The sequence below is a fragment of the Mastigoproctus giganteus genome, chromosome 7, assembly GCF_048544385.1.
Source record: "Mastigoproctus giganteus isolate SK-2022 chromosome 7, ASM4854438v1, whole genome shotgun sequence".
Lineage (NCBI taxonomy): Eukaryota > Metazoa > Arthropoda > Arachnida > Uropygi > Thelyphonidae > Mastigoproctus > Mastigoproctus giganteus.
Window position 1 is genome coordinate 193,186,912 of NC_143581.1, and position 18,713 is coordinate 193,205,624.

Genomic DNA, 18,713 nt, shown 5'->3' on the forward strand with positions numbered 1-18,713 from the left:
TAGGCATGAACTCAGTTATTAATCGCTGTGTTGATGCTTTAGATAAGTCGCGATATAATTCTCTGTATGAGAATTATATCGCGAAGACATTAACAACTTAAGCTCACGTGAAAACTTCCAGCACGTTCTTCATTTGGATCATGTTGGGCAAAGTAATTTCCTAAATTACTGGCCAGTTTAAGACCTTTAATTATATCAGCAATAACAATATGATTGTCTTGTTCATTATCATTAACTTCTTCACTTTCAGGAGTCTCAGAAACAATCTCCACTATTTCGTCTTCGCTAAGAGGTTTATCAATTCACAATTCTTCGATATCTGCCGACGTAAGATCATCGAATCCTTCTCCGCCAATTTCACATGCCAAACTTATTATATTGGGGAATTCTGCAGTATGATTGAAGGGAACAGGAGCATTCTCTTTAACACATGTGGGCCTAATAGCATTCCAGCATGCATTCATAGTTTCTGGTCTCAATTCAGATAACGAAAATCATACCTGATCAATACAATCCATAATTGAAAATTTTTTCCACACATCCATAACTGACAGTGTTTCATCATCATTTAGCTTGTTCAAAACAAACTGAAATGTTCGTCTGACATATGTTTTAAAAGTTGCAATTATACCTGATCTAGAGGTTGTAGCAATGATGTGGTATTTGGTGGCAGAAAACAAAATTGCACATTTGGGTGTTCTATGGCAGGATGACCGGGTGCATTATCAAGAATCAAAAACACTTTAAATTCGAGACACTTGTCATTCAAATAGCATCTAACTTCTGGCACAAAATGTTTCTGGAACCACTCAGTGAAAATATCAATGGTCACCAAAGCTTTTTTGTTGGCCATCCAATGAACTGGCAATTTTTGAAAATCTACGCCTTTCATTGGCCATGGTCTTAATGATCGATTTATGAGCAGTGGTTTTAACATCCGATCTCCTAAAGCGTTCGAACAAAATAGGAGTGTTATGCGATCCTTTGCTGCTTTGAACCCACAAATAGTTTTTTGCATTTTTGATGCGTTTGGCATTTTTTTCCAGAAAAGGCCAGTTTCATCCATATTCCAAACTTGTTCACAAGTGTAACCTCCATCTTCAATTATTTTAGCAAGTTTTTGTGGAAATGCTTTAGCAGCTATTTCATCAGCAGAAGCCGTTTCACCTTTAATTTTTATATTATGAAGAGCATGTCTTTTAATAAACTTAACCAGTCAACCATTGCTTGCATGAAATTCATATTTTTTCTTGATTGAGATGAAGTATCTGGGTGCAGTTTTTTTAATCTGTTCATAAAATCTCAATGCTGATTGCTTGATGGAATTTCCGTCAACTGGCATTCTTTTTTGTACATTATCTTCTATCACTAAAGCTTTTTCGGTCTTTTCTAGAATATCTCTTGTGTATGATGATAATTTTGCACTCGATTTTGTACCAGAACATACCGCTTTTCTAATAGCCTCTTCATTTTTCTTTATAGATCTGATAGTTAATTCACGGACTCCAAAATGCTTACCCACAGCCATCGCACATTCCCCAGTTTGAAGATGATCTAAAATTTGAATTTTTATATCCAAGGAAACGGCTTTCATTATTTTTTTGGTTATTGTCAACATTATGTGAGGGCTGGATTAAAATCTTCGGTTAACAAAATGAAAGTTTGAAAATTACATACAATGTAGCTTACCATTTATTATTTCTTGGCAAAATTATTAATTTTATAACACGATTTTTATTTTGATTTCACTTAAAAAATGCAAATGCAAAAAATGTGGTAACTGTGTTGTCTACTCAAACACCAAATTCAAACTGCTAAGAACTGCTTTTTTTATGTGCAGTCAGTTATGTAATTCGGGGAATTCCCAATAAATGAAATTCGTAAGAATTTTCAAAGTTGATACGAGAAACCAAATTCAAACTGCAAACAACTGCTGTTTTTTTTTTTTGTTTATGCGCAGTCAGTTATGTAATTCGGGGAATTTAGAATTTTCTTAATTGAAACGAGAATTCTACAAAATTCTCAGAATTTTCTTGAATTACGGATTTTTTCTTAATTTAGACTTTAGGTTGGTCGCATAAAAGTGAATAAAAATTGCGTAAAAAAAATAATTTTTTGATATCCCAATTCACGTAAAAAAAATTTGCATAAAAAAGAGGTTTAGGTGTATATCATTGACAAAACTCCATGACCTGCTCTGGCAGCCCATCTGCACTGCTCAGAGAACTTCATATCTGAGTGCACAATTACCCCCAGGTCTTTCATTATCCACCTCCCTGAGTGTAGTACCACGTAGTTGGTAAATTTCTCTTGGGTTACTGCTACCCATATGGAGTACTTTGCATTTGTCAATGTTAAACTTCAGTTGCCAATTCTCAGCCCATCTGCCTAACTTTTCTAGATCCTGTTGCAGTAGCATACTGTCTTTACTGTTATTAACAACCCTGCCAACCTTTGTATCATCTGCAAACTTGGACATTAAGCTTGATATACCTTCATCAATATCATTGATAAATACAAAAAACAAAAATGACCCAGCACTGAACCCTGGAGGACTCTACTAATAACATTAGTCCACGCAGAGCAGTGTCCATTTATTACCACTCTCTGCTGTCTCCCACTCAACCATCCCTTTATCCATTGCAGTAATTTGCCCTTAATGTCATATCGCTCCAATATGTACAGCAGTCTTCCATGTGCAACAGTATCAAAAGCTTTCCTGAAATCCAAGTGTATGATATCAAAATTATTTCTGGCATTCAGTTCCTTTATGACCACATCGTAGTATCCAATCAAATTGGTCAGACAAGACTTTCCCTTAACAAACCCATGCTGTGTCTGAGCTATTACTGCTGTCTTGTCTAGGTGATTCTGTATCACCTCTTTAACCAGCGACTCCGTTATTTTCCCCAAACAGAAGTTAAACCAATAGGTCTATAATTATTTGTGTTGCCCTTTGAACCTCGTTTGTGAATTAGGGATACATTTGCACATCTCCAGTCCATGAGGACCTCCCCTGACTCTGAGGATGCTCTCGTAAGGCGCCTCCATAGCCAGGTGGGAAGGAGCAGCAGTACGTAGTACATGCTTCTTGATTAGACTGGAGTTCGAGCCCGTCATCACCAAATACGGAGGATGCGGAAAGGTCGGGGAATGACCACCGCATATTCATTGATTTATATAATAATAAATCAATGTTCTTGGGAGCTTTATCCCACCCCACTGGTGCATCTTGTATAATATTACTACTAGCTAAAGTGACTAGCTTTGTATGAACTACAATAGTCAAATTTATATTTATATGTTTGAACTCCTGTGATCCTATATGGCCATCCTGAAGTATAAAGAGAAAATTTATTGATTTACCTTAATTCATTTACCTTATTTTAAAGGTGCCTCCATAGCCAGGTGGGCAGGAGCAGCAGTGCGTAGCACGCGCTTCTTGATTAGACAATGGTTCGATCCCGTAACCACCAAATACGGAGGATGCAGAAATGTCAAGGAATAACCACCGATATATCCTTGGCCATATATAAGGCATATATGGCCTTAGTTGCTAATGCTACTAAAAACCAAATAACAAACAAACATGCTTTTGTAATTATGGCTGAGGGTTTGCTTACTTCCCTTGCTGCCTCCTTCATTATAACTGGATAGATTTCATCTGCCCTAGTTGCCTTTTTTATGTTTAACTTCAGCAATTTCTCCTCCACTTTGCTCTCAGTTATTACAAAATCATTCAAGGAGTTATAGTTTTATCACAAACTATAACTCCTTGAATAACTCTGCATGCGTGAATGTAGATGCAAAATACTCATTCAGTTTATCAGCAGCTACTTGAACAGGATCATCAATAGTCGAACCATCTGTGTTAAGTGGACCAATCTGATTCATCCCCTTCCTTTTAGAGTTTACATAAGTAAAGAAATTTTTGCTGTTTTTCTTTGCGTCCTTTGCCAAAGATTTCTCGTAATCTGTCTTCACCTGCCTAACCTCCTTTGTGACTTGATTACAGACTAGCCTTATATCTGCCATAGGCTTCTGTGTCACCTGATAATTTGTGCATCTCATGCATTTTTCTTCTCTGCCACGAACTTCATTAATTCATCTGATATCCATTTAGGCTTGAACCTTGAACAGTATTTCTTAGTTGGTATGAAAAGCCTAGTAGCCTCCAAGATTAAGTCCCTCAAGGCTTTCCATTTAGAATTCACCGTTGGTAACATCATCAGTTGATCCCACTGTACAGAATTTAAAACTGTCTGAGACCACTGTAGTCACCTTTACAAAAACAAAAACCCTTCCCTTTACCATTGATGGTAGTTACATCTTTAAGTAAATCCCATATCAGTACACTGTGATCACTGTTGCCTAGTTGTTTTTTTTTTTACATAAACCCCAAACACGAGAGGTATTAGAAACTACAGTACTTAGTCCGTGCTTGGGTTGGAGGTTGAGAAGATGAAAGAAGATATTTGTTGACATTGGACTTAAACTTCTGTAGACTGTAATTTTCAGGAAATACGTATGAAGAAAGGTTGTTCCAGAAAACAGCAGTTGAGTGAATAAACGAGGAAGATGAAAAGTTGGTCCGCTGAGTTTGAAGTTGGACAGTAAATGGATGTTGGCTGGTGGCTGCACGTGTTTGGTCTGTTTTGAAAGACAGAGAGGGAATTATAGAAGCCAATTCAGAAGAACAGTACCCATGGAAGTATCTGCAGAAGGGGCATGCAGCAGAAACAATACGTCTATGAGACAGTGAGCGGAGAGACTCTGTTAGAGATGAATCATTAATTAACCTAACTGCCCTTTTCTGAATGGAATCAAGAAGCCTGAGAGAGGTTTTGGGGGCACCATCCCAGATGTGGGAACAATATTCCATGGTAGGGCGGATTTGCGATTTATACAGAGCGAGCAGCTATTTGGAAGTGAAGTAACGCCAAGAGCGAAAGAGAAAACAAAGTTTTTTTGATGCAGAGGAAGCAGTATTTGTAATGTGCTTGTGCCAAGAGAGATTAGAAGTCAGGGTAATCTCCAAAAGAGATATATCATTTTTCCTAGAAATCGGAGTGTCACTAAAGATAAGCATAGGAGCAGAAGAATCCTTTTTGCGAGATATAAGACAAGACTGAGTTTTAGAAGGGTTGAAATCAACTAAGTTGTCTTTGCCCCATTGGAGAATTACCTGAAGACTGACATTTAAGGAACGGTAGCAGATTTTCTAGAAGTTGAAGCTGATTGAGCAGAGCAAGGTTTCTCAAAATGGAAAGTGGAATGCAACGTGCTATCATCGGCAAAACTATGGATAGGATTTCCAGTCAATGGAAGGTCATTAATATACAAGAGGAAAAGAGTGGGGGAAAGAACTGAACCTTGAGGGACACTGGCATTAGTGGAGAAGTTAGAAGACAGAGCCATCTACCATCACCCTCAGTGAGCAATCAGAGAGAAAACTGGATAACCAATTACAAAAAAACAGTTGGCAAATCATAAGATGGAAGCTAGAAGACCTTTATGCCACACACGATCGAAAGACTTTGAGATGTCAAGAGCAACTACTTGTGTTTCACTGAACCTTTCCATTGAGTTAGTCCATAAATGGGTAAATAAGCCAGAACATCACCAGTGGATCGACACTGACGGGATCCATACTGGCGATCGTTGATCAGACGGAAGGTTTCTAGGTAGTTTAATAGTTGGCAGTTAATTGATTTCTCCATTACTTTAGAAAGAGTAGAAGTAATTGCAATGGGACGATAATTGGATGGGAGGGATTTGTCACCCTTTTTAGGAATTGGCTGGATATGAGCAAATTTCCAAGCAGAAGGAAAAACACCTTTGGAATAAGAAAGTGAAAAAAGTGGCAAAGAATGGGAGTAAGTTCAGGAGCACAGGTTTTGAGAACAAGTGGAGAAATACCATCGGGACCTGGTGCTTTCTTAGCATCAAGAAAGCATTCCTTTATCTTCAAATTCTTAATGCATGAATAATCACTGCTGATTATCAGATCAAGGGTATTACTCCCTCTGGTTGCCCCTCAAACATGTTGCTGTAGAAAACAGTCCTCCAATAAATCCACAAAAGTCTTGCTAGAATGTGAGTTTTGGTATTCTCCTAGTTCAGAAATTCCATATTACTATGCTTTCAGAGTTTATATAATAATCAGAATACATGTACCCTTCAACAGATATTAGTCTAATATGTGATGAAGATATTAAACTAATATCTGTTGAATTTTTAACAGACTTTAATTTCATTCAGCAAATCTGATTTGATAAACATATACAGCATACCAAAACATGAGTTTCATTAAGAAACCTAGAAAGATGCAACAATTACAACATGATTTGGCATCTCCATAGCCAGGTGAGCAGGAGCAGCAGTGTGTAGCACACGCTTCTTGATTAGACCGGGGTTCGAGCCCGTGACCACCAAATACGGAGGATGCGGAAAGGTCAGGGAATGACCACTGCATATCCCCGGAGCAATATGGTCTTAGTTGCTAATGCTCCTAAAATAACAAACAAACATAACAAAACCTAAAAAAAAAACATGATTTATTGTAAACTTCTCTGACATGGTGGTTGTGCTGGAGTATAAACAAGAACGTTGCAACTGGTAATCAAGATGGAACTACTTCACTGGAAACCATTAGACAAACTGTTGCAACACTTCACAAACTGAAAGCATTATTTCAAAATGTTGCATTTCACTTCTGTGACCACAAATGGCTTTGCCAAAGAGGCACCAAAAATTATATCGCCAATATCACAAACAAAGCTTTTGCAGTTATCTAGCATTGTGCAAAATTATTAGGAAGAGTTATTCCAGTTGTAAAAATGTGATCCATTCTAGAAGAATGGAACATTATTTCTTATTGGAAGTCATCTGCTGCAGGTAAATTCCAAGTTGCAGGAGTGATTGTATTTTTGGAAGTGCCTGAGTAAGTAAGAAACGTCCATGTAGTTTCAGGCAATTGTGTTTCAGGATAAGTGTGGGGTTAGATCTCAAGGATTGTGGAAGGTTGTGCCACTGACATATCCCAGATGTTTGGGACATTTATCACTCCTGTGAACATTTCTACACTAGTAATTAAGCACCTGATGTTAATTAACTTTGGGAGCCTGGGTACATTTAGCTGCTTAGCTATTGCAGCGTCTCCATTGAGGAGATCAGCAATGCTTATTAGTGGCCCATTTCATGGTCCGGTATTCACACATACAGGGTTATTATAAGGTCCTTGTGCAGTTTTAAATTTTCATAACTTCTGTTCTATACATGATAAAATCAATCTGTAAAAAGGGCAAGTGAAAGAATTTATTACAGTTTTACATACATTTATTCTTGGGATTGTTAATTTTCAACATGTCCACCGTCAACATATACAAACTGAGATACCTACTGAGATGGCTTTCCAGATCATGGTTTATCATTGATGGAACCTGTTGTTTTAAACTTTTTCATCCAGTTAGTTATGAAATTCCTGTGTTGTGCATCTTTGTTACAATTACAGACTTTAACTCGGCCAACCACAGCACACAATTTACTTTCTCTTTTATTGAAGCCTCTTCTGCAAAAAAAAAAAAAATAATAATAAAATTTTTGTTAAACTACAATAAAATAAATGAATCACACTTAGTAGATACTAAACTTCACTAAATTACATTTCTAATGTTTTTTTACAGATTGATACCAGTTTTTGAAGTGAGGGTGAAGCAGATGCCCAAATTTCAGCAGCATATAACATTATCAGATAAACACTGGTTCGTAGATATCTGATATTGGCTGCAACATCATTAATATGGAGTAAGTGCTGTTTCGCTCTCCAGCATTATTAATATGGAGTAAGTGCCGTTTCGCTCTCCAGTGTAAGGTGATAAATTGCTCATGGGGGTATTCTGTGTGAACATCAAATCTCAGCTTCGGATAGAAATGGACACCAGGGTCCTTATGGCTGGTAGAAACCAAGATGGGAGTGCCACAAACTGATGGTTGAATTACTGTTGGTCATTGTTTGAGTGAATACATCATTATTGGATTTATGATTACATAAAATAAGGTTGTTGTTGTTATTTGGTTTTTAGGAGCATTATCAACTAAGGCCATATTGCTCCGGGGATATGTGGTGGTCGTTCCTTGACCTTTCCGCATCCTCCGTATTTGGTGGTTACGGGCTCGAACCCCTGTCTAATCAAGAAGCGTGTGCTACGCACTGCTGCTCCTGCCCACCTGGCTATGGAGGCACCTTTAAAATAAGGTAAATGAATTAAGGTAAATCAATAAATTTTCTCTTTATACTTCAGGATGGCCATATAGGATCACAGGAGTTCAAACATATAAATATAAATTTGACTATTGTAGTTCATACAAAGCTAGTCACTTTAGCTAGTAAAATTTATTATTATTATTGCACCAGTGGGGTGGGATAAAGCTCCCAAGAACATTGATTTATATTATATAATTATACTGTCGTGTTGAATGGGACATTTATCATTCCTGTGAGCCGCTCTCCATAAACAAAATTTCTGTTGTTCACATCACTGCCAGTATATAATAAGGCATTTGAAATTTTAAATGTGTACTAGGGTTGTTAATTATGTTAATTCAACAAGGTAATTATGCATATTAAATTAACATTAAGCAAAGTTCAGTGTTTATCTCGTATTTTCTTCAAGCTATAAGGATACTTTAAAAATATTCATTATTTAAAGTAATTGGGCTAATTTTTCATTTTAATGATCACAAATAACTGCTCGGTGAAGAGCTTACCTATTGAGTAGGCTACTGTAGAGATTAAGACTAATCACTAGGGGCAGTTCCAGGATTTTTTGAAGGAGGTCTCAAGAAGTGTCCTGAGAATTATTAAATTTTAGTCATTGTGTAACAGTAAAAAAAAAAAAAAAAAAAAAAAAAATCACATTTATTTTTATCATGTGGGATATAGGTGCTTTAGCTCTACTCGGGACCACCCCTGGCAGTTGTGATATTAAATTTTTCAGAGTAAAATCATGTTTATGGTGTTGGTGGTTTAAACCATTTGTTTCTATCAAAGTAAATGATATAATTTAATTTAGACTTTGCTTGATTTCATATAATTTACTCTTTCTAATTTCTTTGCCATCAAAATTCTAGAGTTATTAATTTCTTCTAATTCAGCTTAATTTTAATAGCCTCTAGGTTTGCCTTACGCTGGTTCACTCCAGTTTGTGAAGTTTCCCTGTGTGGCCATGCTACTTTAGCATCTGCTTTAGTTCTCTTTGAATGCTGCAGTGAGTATTTATTTTATGAATTGTTTCATTTAAACAGAATAAAGCATTGAAGTTTATTTGTTGCTCAGTAGCAGATTAAATTATTAAATCATTAGGTACAAGAGTTTTTATGCATTGTAATAAGATTGTGTTATCAAAGTTTTGGCATTTGTGGGACTTCATAGTATATAACATGTACTTAGGACTTTCTGATTATAGGATATCATAGGAAATCTGTGTTGCATTATAAGTATAATAGAACTATCACGTATTACTGCATACTCTTCAAGGTTCATAGAAACCTTATATTATTCCATCTTCCCCAACATATTCTGTTAATCAGTATATCATGAACACTCTCATTAAAACATGATTCCAGATAAAAAATTTTTAGTAGCATTAATAACTTAAAACATTCATCACCTTTACAGATATATATGTATGTAAAATGCCACTAGGAGTGTTATGCCATAATGCATATCTGCATTCAGAATGTACCCTAGCGCTATGCCATAATGGATATCAGCAGTCATTCTTAAGTGACCAACCAATAAGTGCTGTAATGTAAAGGCACACGAAATTAATACCTATTGAGTGTTGGCACACTATTGAATGCTTTTCAGTAATGCTTGGTTTTTGTTTACAGACTTGGCACATAATTTTATTTTTTCTTTGCCTGTATTGCTGTTAGTTTATGTAAACAAAGTTTTTTATAAAATTTTATGATTTGTTCTGATTTACAGCTCAGCACAAAGTAAGTGTTTGCTTTTAGCAATGAGTTCTAAACTTTTAATTTTCAACCATTATGTATGAATTTTCAGAATGCCAATGATGTCAGAATGTTGATTTTTTTTATTAAACATTCTGAAATTACAGCACATTGATGGGCTCTCTCACATTTAGGCGGCAGCAGACATGTTGATCAGTAGTAAAGGAACCATCAGTTCTAATTTCATTACAGCAGAAAAAAAAGCTGTCAGACTGTAAACAAAACTCAGAAATAAAGTAAGCAGTAAGTAAATATGCATCAGCCATTATCAGTCCACTGCAGGATGGAAGCCTCCTCAACAATTCATGTTGAGGAGGTAATGGACCATAATCTGCCACACTGGTCCACTGTAGATTGGCAGATCAACAGTATTTAGCAGCCAGGGGCTTGGACCCCAGTCTACTCAAAGAGTGTGTGCTACTGCATTTCCACTTCCTAACCACTCTGAAAACTCAGAAATAGTAATTTATAAATTATAAACGTTGCTATGGTTGTAAATTCAGATATTTCAACTATTAACAGCTATGAAGCACTAGTAAAAGATCCTTAAAATAGTACTAAGCATAAAATAGGAGTAACTTTATGAGAAATGAAAGAGCAAAACAGATTTAGAGGCAAAGATCAGTTTAGCATTGTAGCAAGAATCAAGACCTCCCACTCCCAAATTTTGAACTATTGCTACCACAAGGAAGTTATTGTGACCTTTTAAGAGAGATTGGTTTATTAGTTTCCTGTAGTTATATTATTTTATCCTGCAAATAGATAGGTTAGCCTTAGAATACACAATTTACAGGCATGGTATGTATATGGCTCATGGGTAAGTTTCCTTGGCACTAATCCAGTTCTCCCACCACTGCCTAAAATCTTTGTGATGAGAAAGCTACAAATTCCACCTTTTCTTCTAATTCTTTCTACAAAAAGGTTACACTTTTGTCAAACTGGCAAGGTCTTATTTAAAATAAGAGGGGAAAGGAAAATTTTTTCAATTTACCTAATGTGCTAATCAGCCTATGAACTGGTGCATTTTTACCAGAAGTAGTTGAAATGCCAAGGAATTCTCAAAAACAACAAACTTGCCATTTAAAATCCACATCTCATTTACACCAATTAGTTATTAATGGTGGTTTAAATTTTTAAGATAAAATGTTCTTGTTCAACATTAAACTGTTTATTTCATTCTATTTACATTTATATTAGCATTAGTAGAGGCATATGATGCAAGAAAGCAAGCTTATGCAGCATCAGCCAAAAACAAAAAAAACCTCTTCCATTCCACCCCTTTGTTCGTTCCAAATCCTTGTCCAGCTCAGCCTTAAATTTATTTAGGCTATCAACTTCCACAACAAAGGATGGAAGTTTGTTCCACTAACCCACTACCCTCTGGCTAAAGGCAAACTTCTGCACATTTATCTTGCATCTGTTTTTCCTCAATTTGAATTTATGCCCTCTCAGGTGATTATTCTGAGCAAGAGGAAGAATCTTATCAGCATTGAGCATGCTCAAACCATTCAAGGCTTTATACACCTCAATCAGATCACCTCGCAGGTGCCTAGGTCTCCAGACACTGTAATTTGCAAAACTTAGTCCTTTCTTTGTAAGAGCAACCCTTTGTTTCATTCACTAATCTTGTTGCCCTTCTCTGTACTCGTTCCAACAGCTCTACATCCTTCTTAAATTAGGTCTCCAGACTTGTATACAGTACTCAAGGTGTGGCCTGACCATAGCCTTATACAAGGGGATAATCGCCTCCTTATACCTGATAGAAAAATTCCTGTATATCATTGACAAAACACCATGAGCTACTCTTGCAGACTGTCTGCACTGCTCAGAAAACTTCATATCTGCCTGCACAATTACCCCCAGGTCCTTTTCGTTCTCTACCACTATCAGTGTAGTACCACAGAGTTGATACTCTAGGGTTACTGCTTCCCATGTGTAGTACTTTACATTTGTCAGTGTTAAACTTCATTTGCCACCTCTCAGCCCATCTGCTCAACTTTTCTAGATCCTGTTGCAGCAGCGTACTGGCATTAGTGTCCTTAACAACCCTGCCAACCTTCGTATCGTCTATAAACTTGGACATTAAGCTTGATATACCATCATCAATATCATTTATAAATACAGAGAAGAACAATAGACACAACACTGAACCCTGAGGGACTCCACTAATAACATTAGTCCACGATGAGCAATGTCCATTGATTACCACTCTGTCTTTTCCCACTCAACCATCCCTTTATCCCTAGCAGCAATTTGCCTCCAATGCCACACTGCTCCAATTTGTTCAGCAGTCTTCCATGTGTAACAGTATCAGAAGCCTTTCTAAGATCCAAATATATGATATCAAAGTTATTCCCTGCATCCAGTTCCTTTGTGACCACATCATAGTATTCAATCAAATTGGTCAGGCAAGACTTTCCCTTAACAAAACCATGCTGTGTCCGAGCTATAACTGAAGTCTTGTCTAGATGATCCTGCAGTGCTTCTTTAACCAGTGCCACCATTAATTTTCCTGGAACAGAAGTTAAACTAACAGGTCTATAATTACTTGTGTCGCCCTTTGATCCTCCTTTGTGAATTGGATTCATATTTGCACATCTCCAGTCTCCATGGGTACCTCCCCTGAGTTCAAAGAAGCTCTCATAATTATGGCTAAAGGTTTGCTTACTTCTTTTGCTGCCTCCTTTAATATAACTGGATAGATCGCATCCACCCCAGGTGCCGTTTTTATGTTTATCTTCAACAATTTCTCCTCCACTTTCCTCTCAGTTATTACAAAACCATCTAGCTCACTGCAGAGTTTAATTCACCTCTGGCATTCCCCTCCCTGTATAACTCCTCATGTGTGAATGTAAATGCAAAATACTCATTTAGTTTGTTAGCCACTTGAGCAGGATCATCAACAGTTGAACCATCAATATCCAGTGGACCAATCTGATTCATCCCTTTCCTTCTAGAGTTTACATAAGTAAAGAACTTTATAAAAGAAGAATATTATATCAACATTGGAGAGAGAGCACTGGGATCGCAGAACAGTATGGATGGTGGATTTTTGGCTACTGTAAAGGGATAAGTATTTTTTAATTTTCAACGTATTCTTCGTTATTTAACATAGTACATTGCGTTTTACGGAGATATAAAATAGGTTTAGTAGCATTCATTAGCTTCTTATTTTGAATTTAACTAGCGATTTTTGGAAGTTACAACTCCTGGTGTTGGCGCCAATATTGTTGAACTAGCCGCCATATTGTTGTCGATAAGAAATAGCTTAACGTATATATATCTCGAACTGATAGCGAAGGTATAAAGTAAAACTAGATAGCGTAATATGAAGCACTGTATTAGGAATCTGTAGCTTATTATAGTATTATCAATTAATCAAAAATATTATTAATCTTATTAAATTTCATTATTAATTAATTGTATTTAAATGGAAATCATGACATGAGATTTCCAGGACTGCTGGGAGTCATAGTGGAACAAGTAAATACATGGGCTGTGTTAGGGTAACTAAGAGTAGGAACGGTTGCCCGTATATTTGCATGTACACCAATGCTAGGAGTGGCCTGACGTAGCCCAGTGGTCAGGAGGGAGAGCGCATAGCACACGTTCCTTGAGTGGACCGGGGTTCAAGCCCGTGACTACTAAATACGATAAATATTTGTATTGACATTTTATTGTAAACTCTACTGACTTGGTTGTCGTGCTGGAGTATAAACAGAAAATTTATTTATTTATAAATTTGATGAGCTTGAAGTGCTGCTAGTCAAGACATCAAAAGCAGATATTGTTGGGATATCAGAGACATGTTGTCACACAGATATAGGCAGTGCAGAGTTGGAATTTGGGGAGTACACTGTGTATAGGAAGGATAGACAGGATAGTTAGGGAGGAGGGGTTATGCTGTTAGTTAAGAAACACATAAAATCTAAGGAAGTGCATCCAATTGATGCTGTTGGACAATGCAGTGTTGAGTCTGTTTTGTGTGAAATAAGCACTGGGAAAGGAAAAATTAGAGTAGGTATGTGTAAATGGAAATCATGACATGAGATTTCCAGGACTGCTGGGAGTCATAGTGGAACAAGTAAATATATGGGCGTGTTAGGGTAACTAAGAGTAGGAACAGGTGCATGTATACTTGCACATATATATTATAGGCCTAATGAATCTGATGAGTATAATGAGCAATTGTGCAGAGAAATAGTGGGCAAGTAAATCAGAATGACTTATAATGGGAGATTTTAACTTTCCAAATATTGACTGGAACTTGTGGGCTGGTCATTCGCACACTAGCAAGACTTTTGTGGATTTATTGGATGACTGTTTTCTACAGCAACATGTTTGAGCGCAACCAGAGGGAGTAATACTCTTGATCTGATTATCAGTAGAGATTCTTCATGCATTAAGAATCTGCAGATAAAGGAACCACTGGGCGACAGTGATCACAATGTATTGATGTGGGAATTATTTAAAGATGTAACTACCATCAAGGCTAAAGGGAAGGGTTTTTGCTTTCGTAAAGGTGACTACAGAGGTCTCAGACAGTTTTTAAATTCTGTACAGTGGGATCAACTGATGATGTTACCAACAGTGAATTCTAAATGGGAAGCCTTCAGGGACTTAATTTTGGAGATTACTAGGCTTTTCATTCTAACTAAGAAATACTGTTCAAGGTTTAGGCCTAAATGGATGTCAGATGACTTAATGAGGTTAGTGGCAGAGAAGAAGAATGTATGGGATGCATATAAAGTATCAGGTGACACAGAAGCCTATGGCAGGTATAAACAAAGTCACAAAGGAGATTAGGCAGGCGAAGACAGATTATGAGAAATCTGTGCAAAGGATGCAAAGAAAAACAGCAAAGAGTTCTTTACTTATGTAAACTCTAGAAGGAAAGGGATGAATCAGATTGGACCACTTAACGTAGAGGGATTGACTATTGATGATCATGCTCAGATATCTGATAAACTGAATGAGTATGTTGTATCTACATTCAAACATGAGGAGTTATTTAATGAGGGGAGTGCCAAAAGTTTATCAAATGCTAACAGGGAGCTAAGTATTTTTGTAATAACTGAGAGCAAAGTGGAGGAGAAATTGTTGAAGTTAAACATAAGGAAGGCACCTGGGGTGAACGGGATCTATCCAGTTGTATTAGAGACGGCAGCAAAGGAAGTAAACAAACCCTTCGCCTTAATTATGAGAGCTTCCTTGGACTCAGGTGCAGGTCCCCATGGACTGGAGGTGTGAAAATGTATCACCAATTCACAAATTGGGTTCAAAAGGTAAAAAGTAACTACAGACCTGTTAGTTTAAGTTGTGTTCCGGAGAAAAGAATGGAATCACTGGTTAAAGAAGCATTGCAGGATCATCTAGACAAGACTCCAGTAATAGTTAATACACAGCATGGGTTTGTTAAAGGGAGGTCTTGTCTGACCAATTTGATTGGATACTATGATTTGGTCACAAAGGAACTGAATGCCAAAAATAATTTTGATATCATATACTTGGATTTCAGGAAAGCTTTTGGTACTGTTGCACATGGAAGGCTACTGTACAAATTGGAGAGGTATGGCATTAAGGGTAAGTTTCTATAATGGATAAAGGGATGGTTGAGTGGGAGATGACAGAGTGGTAATCAATGGACACTGCTCTTCTTGGACAAATGTTATTAGTGGAGTTCCCAGGGTTCAGTGTATGACCCATTGTTGTTTTGTATATTTATCAATGATATTGATGTAGGTATATCGGGTTTAATGTCCAAGTTTGCAGATGATACAAAGTTGGCAGGGTTGTTAACGACAGTAAAGACAGTATGCTCTTCCAACTGGATCTAGATAAGTTGGGAAAATGGGCTGAGAAGTGGCAACTGAAGTTTAACATTGACAAATGCAAAGTACTGTATATGGGTAGCAGTAACCGAAGAGAAACATACCAACTGTGTGGTACTACACTCAGGGAAGTGGAAAGTGAGAAAGATCTGGAGGTAATTGTGCAGTCAAATATGAAGTTCGCTGAACAGTGTAGACGGGCTGCCAGGGCAGGTCATGGAGTCTTGTCAATGATATATAGGAATTTTGCTAGTAGAGACATGGAGGTGATTATCCCATTATACAAGGCAATGGGGCACCTTTGTAGCCAGGTGGGCAGGAGCAGCAGCCATAGCACATGCTTCTTGATTAGACCAGGGTTTGAGCCCATGCCCACCAAATATGGAGGATGCAGAAAGGTCAGGGAATGACCATCGCATATCCCCGGAGCAATATGGCCTTTGTTGCTAATGCTCCTAAAAACCAAATAATAACAATAACAAGGCAATGGTCAGGCCACACGTAGAATACTGTGTACAGGGCTGGAGGCCTCATTTTAGGAAGGATGTAGAGTTGCTAGAATGAGTATAAAGAAGGGTAACAAGATGGTAAGGGGAACAAAGGGGTTCTCTTACCAAGAAAGGCTTAAGTTCTGCAAATTGCAGTGCCTGGAGAGTATGCACTTGAGAGGTGATCTGATTGAGGTATATAAGGCCTTGAATGGGTTCAGCAGGCTGAATGCTGATGGGATTCTTTCTCTTGATCAAGGTGCCTCCGTAGCCAGGTGGGCAGGAGCAGCAGCAGTGCGCAGCATCACGCTACTTGATTAGACCGGGGTTCAAGCCCGTGACCATCAATATGGAGGATGCGGAAAGGTCAGGGAATGACCACTGCATATCCCCAGAGCAATATGGCCTTAGTTGCTAATGCTCCTAAAAACCAAAAAAATAACATAAGATAACCTCTTGCTCAGACTAAGAACCTGAGGGGTCACAATTTCAAATTGAGGAAAGATAGTTGTAGAATAGATGTGCTGAAATTTGCCTTTAGCCAGCAAGTAGTTGATTTGTGGAGCAGGCTTCTATCTTTTGTTGTGGAAGCTAATAGCCTAAATAAATTTAACACTGAGTTGGACAGGCATTTGGAATGAATGGTGGGGTGAAATCTGATGCTGCATAAGCATGCTTTCTTGCATCGTATGCCTATGCTAATATCAAAATTATTTTTTGCATCCAGTTCCTTTGTTATTGCAACATAGTATTGAGATTGATCAGACACGATTGTGCAAACACCCTCTGTACTTTTCTTAATATTTTTGCGATTTTGAACAGCTATCTGATTTTGTAAATATCTTGTGCTCTTACTGAATTAAATCAATAGGCATGGGTTTAAATGTGGGTGTGAAAGGAGTCAATTTGGGTATAAGCAAAGCAATAAATTATTTCAAAACATGTAAGCAATGTTAAGTAAGTGCACATGGTCTTATGCAATCCATGATTTCAACAATCATTGAACAAAGGAATGCATTTAAAATGGTGAAAGTTAAGAATACTTCTAATAGTTTCGAAAGGGAAGGAGTTAGTTTTAGAAATAAACCATTAATGCTATGTATTCATGAAAAGCAATATTTTTATCAATTTACCGTATTAATTACATAAATATTTAATAATGTTAGCATAAAGATTTATTTACATGAAATGCTCAAATTTCATGTATGAAATGAACATTTTATCATATGAAAAATTCAACTTCTGACAGTCTTAAATAAATTAAGTCTTTAATACATACTTCATATTAACAGTAGTTTTGATTTATGATAATTTTCATGGAGCCAATTATGATTGCTAATCAAGGGACTACTGTATAAGTTTAGGGTTCTCTATTGGAGCCTCTTTGCCACCCACCTACCCAAGTAGTCACTGACTATTTTCAAATCATATCCTTATATAAATCATCTGGCATTAACAATATTATGAATTTGGTTTTACTGACCACAGTCTAATTTTTTTTATTTTGTATCATTCCAAAAAAAAAAAAAAAAAAACACACCCAGGGTCACGAGCTGGATATCATCATTCTTCTCTTTCTTGGTGATTTCCTTCTACTTTTGACTCTCTCTCTCTCTCAGGGTAACTCGGGGAATTTTTTTTTTTTTTTTTTGGCTAGTGCAGCCTCAGGCTTCCTTGCACCATGTAGCTAATAATAATAATAAATCTTTGGTTACTGATTAACTACATTAGTTGCATTGAAATTAATGTTGGTTTCTTTAAAAAAGGAAATTATTATTATTCATTATAATTTACTACACCTTATGTTTTGGGCATTTTGAGTACAAGGAATTTCAAAGTATTTTCTATAAACATGTAGAATGTTTCCTTTCATTGATTAATTTTTCTTTCTAAGAACTTATTTTTCTTCATGTAGAAAACAAGGCACAAACTTTATCATTTGAAACTCTTAGTGGAACCCTCTATGCATCAAGAGCTGAAATTGGAAGAATTTCTCTTGATTTTCCTCAGAATAAACCAAGAGAATTGGTACGTTTTTCATTTTAAAAAAATGTATTTGTTACAATATTGCTTAAAGTTAAAGCCAGCTTGGCAAATTTGTGAAAAAATTTCAAACACATGCTGTATATTCTGGTATATAAGACAACTCAATGTAAAAGTTGACCCTTAGTTTTTGTCCTGAAAATTTGACCTTAGTCATACTTGCTAATACAGTGGATTCTGATTATTTGGGCCACTGGTTAATCGAGGCAGCCGTTTATTTGGGGCAAATCTTAAAAAACAGAACCCAATTGAGAAAATAGCCGGGGTTTACTTTGCTTAATTGGGACAACACGGCGTTTAATCGGGGCAGGAGACCACAGCATTGGAGATTACC

At 36.9% G+C, this 18,713-nt stretch overlaps 1 protein-coding gene across 1 annotated transcript in view; it reads left to right on the forward strand.

Annotated features, from left to right (window-relative positions):
* The window catches only part of LOC150083505 (phenazine biosynthesis-like domain-containing protein 1), an 83,891-nt gene that overhangs the window by 27,237 nt on the left and 37,941 nt on the right, over positions 1 to 18,713 (forward strand). Inside the window, exons 3-4 of the mRNA XM_090377323.1 lie at positions 9,171 to 9,269; positions 18,252 to 18,364. Coding sequence (XP_090233449.1) covers positions 9,171 to 9,269; positions 18,252 to 18,364 — 212 coding nt within the window. The remainder of the gene's footprint in view (positions 1 to 9,170; positions 9,270 to 18,251; positions 18,365 to 18,713) is intronic.